Source organism: Rhizophagus irregularis, chromosome 6 (genome assembly GCF_026210795.1).
Source record: "Rhizophagus irregularis chromosome 6, complete sequence".
NCBI classification, from domain to species: Eukaryota; Fungi; Glomeromycota; class Glomeromycetes; order Glomerales; family Glomeraceae; genus Rhizophagus; species Rhizophagus irregularis.
The window spans coordinates 5,448,396-5,453,675 of NC_089434.1; the positions used below are offsets into that span (position 1 = coordinate 5,448,396).

General features: G+C 26.6%; 1 protein-coding gene across 1 annotated transcript; it reads right to left on the reverse strand.

Moving 5' to 3' along the window:
• Positions 1-2,946: 2,946 nt before the first annotated feature.
• Positions 2,947-5,057, reverse strand: OCT59_026807 (uncharacterized protein; the record flags this gene model as incomplete). Its single annotated transcript, XM_066143461.1, has 10 exons — positions 2,947-3,011; positions 3,083-3,212; positions 3,356-3,520; positions 3,613-3,684; positions 3,759-3,784; positions 3,857-3,920; positions 3,982-4,539; positions 4,613-4,770; positions 4,877-4,927; positions 5,003-5,057. 10 exons carry the CDS (start codon positions 5,055-5,057, stop codon positions 2,947-2,949), a joined length of 1,344 nt encoding a protein of 447 aa, XP_065992978.1.
• Between the last annotated feature and the right edge of the window lie 223 nt (positions 5,058-5,280).

A 5,280-nucleotide genomic window follows, 5' to 3' on the forward strand; every position in this document is an offset into this window, starting at 1 on the left:
TAAATGTTTTATATATGTATTCTCCAAAAGTCTGAAAAGAAAAATATATTTTGACAAATCACACTGCTTTTAGTGCTTTACCAACAATAATATCAGTGAATTGCCATTAGTGACAGTAAAAACTTTGATTATTATATAATTTTTAAAAAAAAGTTCAACTAAGGAAAGCTTACAAAGTTTATATTAATATTATTACTTAATTTTAAATGAAATTTTGGCACAAATTTTTTTATAAAATCTGTTGTTTAAAAAAATTATTATTAAATGCATTTAAAAAGTTGATCAATTAAATTGATACTCCTTAAAGTCATACCATTTTTTATATAAAAAAAAATATTTTGAATGGATACATCTTTTCATCTCAAATATCCTCTCATTATTAATATTGTGTAATTGATAAAGATAAACTAGTATATTGGTGGATTTGAATAATTTGTTTTAATATTTTATAATTTTAATATTAATAAAAATAATCAAATAATATATTATAGTATACTAGTATATTGTAAGTACAGTAATAAACAGAAAATAATAAAATAATTAATATATATATTAAAGCTGCAGAAACCTTTCAATTAAGCCATTAACTAGCATATAAAGGTTAAATCCACTTATATTTTGTCTTGGATAAAAAGAAAAATGAATATTATACTAGCTATTCTTTTTTTTACTTATACATTATATCATCATACAATTGATTAATATGAGAAACAAAAATTTTTTCTTATTACTTAAATGATAATCAGAATTTGGTTTATGAAGTTGAATTACTAATTTAACTATATAGACATATAATTTTATAAATATAACAGGCTTTTATTTTATTATAATATTGATTACTTTACTAATCATTTGTATATTTAATAAAATAAATAAAATAAAAAAAAAAGTGACATCTATTACTTTATAAAAAGTATTCAGATTTTATAATTTTATTTAGTAAAATATAGTAAATTATTAATTTTTAAATTATACAAAAAGTTTATGAATTTTCAGTAAATCTACCTGAAATTTTTTTTATTATTGAAGTTGATCAATTGTAGTTTTAAATATTTTTATTGTAAAATATAAGTAACAATTTTTTTATATGTTTCTTGCACTTTTATATATAAATTATTCTGTCTATTACTTTATAGATTTTACTGAAAATTCACAGATTTTTATGCAACTTGAAAATCACCAATTTTACTATATTTTACTAAGTAAAATTTATAAAATCCAAATACTTTTTGTAAGGTAGCATATAATAATTAAAACTAAATTAAAAATTTCAAATTAGATCTTGTAATTTTGCATATTTTTAATTAGATAATAATTTATCATAGTGATATGCATTTTTACTGGCTAAATTTTAAAATATTACATAAAACTTAAAAACATGATATTGCTTTCTTTTAAATTAAATAATGTTACAAAGAATTTAATAGCGCAAATGGCATATATATTTAAATATTTCAGACTCTTCTTAAACAATTTACAGAATAATTTGAATATTGGAAAGGTAATTCAGAAGTTACAAGTATATTAAAATTCCTTATTATAAAATAATAATATATTTATTTTATGTTTATTTTTATTTATTTAGTATTATTTCACTTAATACAACTGATTTTTTTTTGTTTTTTTAAAAGTTTTTTTTTATAACAATTAACATAAATAAAAAAAAAAGCCAAATGTGCTGACCAATATTTTCTATAGAATTATAGAATAAAAGGTAAGTTTCTCAGTACTATATAAAATCCAAAGATTTTTCTTCCTTTTATAATGAACTAATATATATATATTATATTTCCATTTTACTTTAAGATGTTTTAAGTTTCATTAGTTTTATTACATTGAAAACTTTATTAAATAGAATTTTTCAAGATAAAATAGAAGAACTTTGAAGTGCTTGTTGGTAAGAAGTAGTATAATTTAATTTTAATTAGAATTTATAATTATTATAATATTGTTAATTTCTCAGTATATATGCATGCTAAATGCTAATCAAATAATTTTACATTCATTTAAAAGTTAATAATACACTTTAATTATTAGGATCAAAAATCATGCAAATTGAATTATTAGATGTAGAAAATTAGCAATCAAGATTAAGAATTGATCTTAAATTAAATGAATGTATTTGAAACGTATTTATTCATCATCCAGTAAACCAATTAATGCAATTTTTAATTCATCAGATAGACCTCATTCTCCTCTTTCAAACAAATGTAGAATCATCTGTCTAGCTTATATGTATATTGAGTTATTTACAATTTTATTTCAAGAATTGTATTTGATTTTAATTTTAGTACATTTGGTGGTTCATCAATTTGCCTCCGATTTTGATGAAATTTTAAATACAGGTATATCAATTTAACATTTATTAATTTGGATAATTTGATATATAGTCATTATGTACAAGTTACGTTAATTAAAATGTCATTACATATGAAAGTTATTACCGGTAGTAATAATTCAATTTTAATAAAAACTGATATATCTGATATACAATTATAGGATGAATTTTATTGGCAAAATTTGAGAATGTATTGATAGGTAATTTTTCAAAAAATCAAAACAACGGTATTTTATATCGTGTGATAAAATCATGTGCCCTCTGTTGCATGTGATTTCCGCAGTATAATTACTAGTGTCATCATTTTAACCTAATAACAATATAATGCAGTGATTTGTTGTACGTACTGATGAAAACGAGACTTACATATTGTTCTTGATGTTATGAAACATATCCTTTAATAGATACGTTAACCTTCAGTGCAACTGAGCGAAGCTCAATCTCGGTAGTTATTTTATTTTTCATATGTAATGTACTACGTGAGACAAATGAAATAAGACAACTGTGACCTCGGGTCACGGTCTCGTTGTTAGACACTTTTCAATGTATATTGTGCCATATGGTAGAACAAAAAATATAAACGTGACACTTTTTCTCTTTGCACAAATTCAAAGGTCATCAATGTCAAGTTCTTTAACACCATCATCACATTCTTCGTCTTCTATAGATAAATCTAAATTTCAAAACATGATTTTCGTTAAATCTTTACGGGAATATAGAATATTCATGTCAAAAAATACGTACTAGATGTTCCATTGAGTAAAGAATCGATATCAGCAGTCAACTCGATAACAGAATCGATAGGAATAGATTCGAGCTTGCTAAATACTTCTTTCGTTGCTGTGGATCTTGTTGCCAACATTCCCGATAGAGACTTACATATTTAATTGGAGTTCCATATATTGGCATCTCACGTTTGTTATTAGTGATAAGTGAGATCACTTGTTCGGGTGATTGGAAATTAAATGGTGGCTGTCCACTACTGATTTCCCACATAAGAACACCCAAACTGTATACATCAGATTTTTCATCAAGACAATATTCGTTTGAAATAAACAACTGGGGTTCCATGTAAGCAGGTATTCCACCAACAAATGATCGTGTATTATGATCAATCATCTCAGATAGTCCGAAATCTGAAATTTTTATTTTGTGTTGATGAACTAATATGTTATTAGAATGCTGAAAATATTACACATTAGTATTCAGCATAATAAAATCCGTTCTAGTTGATAATATCTCCCAACAAAAAAAAATCCAAATCTCAAACTTACAAGATCCCGGTGGATAATTTTTTTGTCGTGAATCCAGAGGATGCCTTTGGTGATTTCTTGTGCGAAACGAAGCTTAACAAACCATGTTAAGTCTTTGTTGTATTCAAGATACTCTCGCAAGCTCCCCCATCAGCATATTGTAATACCATTGCAAATTGTTGATTGTTAAGGTCTATTTTATCAATTCGGTAAATACGATGAAATAATATGGTAAAAAAAAAAGATTCGGAATATAGTAGCTTACCTTGCGCCATACCATAAAATGGGATAATATTGTCATGGTCAGATACCATCTGATGGATTCGCATCTATTGCTCATGAGTGTTAGTAAATTGTTGTTTGCACATAATTACGGAACTTTGTACACACCTCTTTATTAAAATTTCTGACCTCTTCAATAAATTTTCTGATGTTCGAATTTGACTTGACATATTTGAGTATGACTTTTTCTCTTCGTTCATCCCACTCTGCACTATAAATTAATCCAAACCCGCCTTCTCTAATTAGTTCTCTTTTAATGAACTTATCGTGATCAAACTTATCTATCATAGAATCTTTACAAAGAAGAGAAGTAATGTGTCGTTTAATAACAAATTCTACAGATGGAAGTGTACAGACATTGTCTCCAGACTTAGGATCCTTAAATACTATATCTGCATTTATTATTATTTCCGAAGAATTTCTGCGATCAAGAGAAGTGGATTGTATAGTTGTAGAATCTTCAGAGGAGACAGAACAAAGATCCCGTATCTTATTCACAATAACTTGCACAGCTGAACTGCGCTGAACATGTACTGGAAGTAATAGCGCAGATGCTAAACGTCCTTGCACCTGGATGGGAAACACAAGTTCAATTTTTTTTCGAAAAAGATCTGAGCAAGCATCGAGTGTTTCTTTCTTTCCTACAGTTCTGCAGTACACTTTATCCTAGAAAGAAATAAATTAAAATGCAGTACAACAGTACAACAGGTTAATAAGTGACAATATATAACTGACGTACCATGTAAGTGACTATGGCCCTTATCATTTGTATACTATCAAAGTAGTCTTGCCATACGTTATCAATAATTTTATGAACATCAAAAGAAGAAATGTCCCCTGCATAAAGCGTGGAAATTATCTGCTTCTGTACTTCGTCCAATTGTTCTTCGCTCAATCCTATGACCCAGCTGTATAGTTTATCACAACTTCCCCAATCCTTTTTTTATTACAATATTATAAACAATACAGTACAATTCCTCGAAGGAACATCCATAAATGATACTCTTATCTCTCCTTAAAAACCCTTTGAAAGTGGTCACAATTAATGAGAAATCTAGAAGAAGGACATAACAATACAGTTATTATTTAGAAAGACATGGAATAAACTCATGAAATAATTATACATTACCTTCATTCTCATTCCTTTCGGGAATTGCAGATCTTTGAAATCTTCGAGAAGACATGTTACATAACAAAAATCAGCCGTTTTTTCCTTTGGTATTGCGTACGCAGAATACATACAAGAAAATGATTTATAAGGTATAGAGCATTGCGTTCCAAGGAAATAAAGTAATCAAAGTCGACCCCCTTTATAGCCATTATAAGCACGGCCAATAAACCCCTATGAATTTGGTATTGGAACAATGAAAAACAAAATTGCAATGATTCTTCTGGTGCAGAATCCAG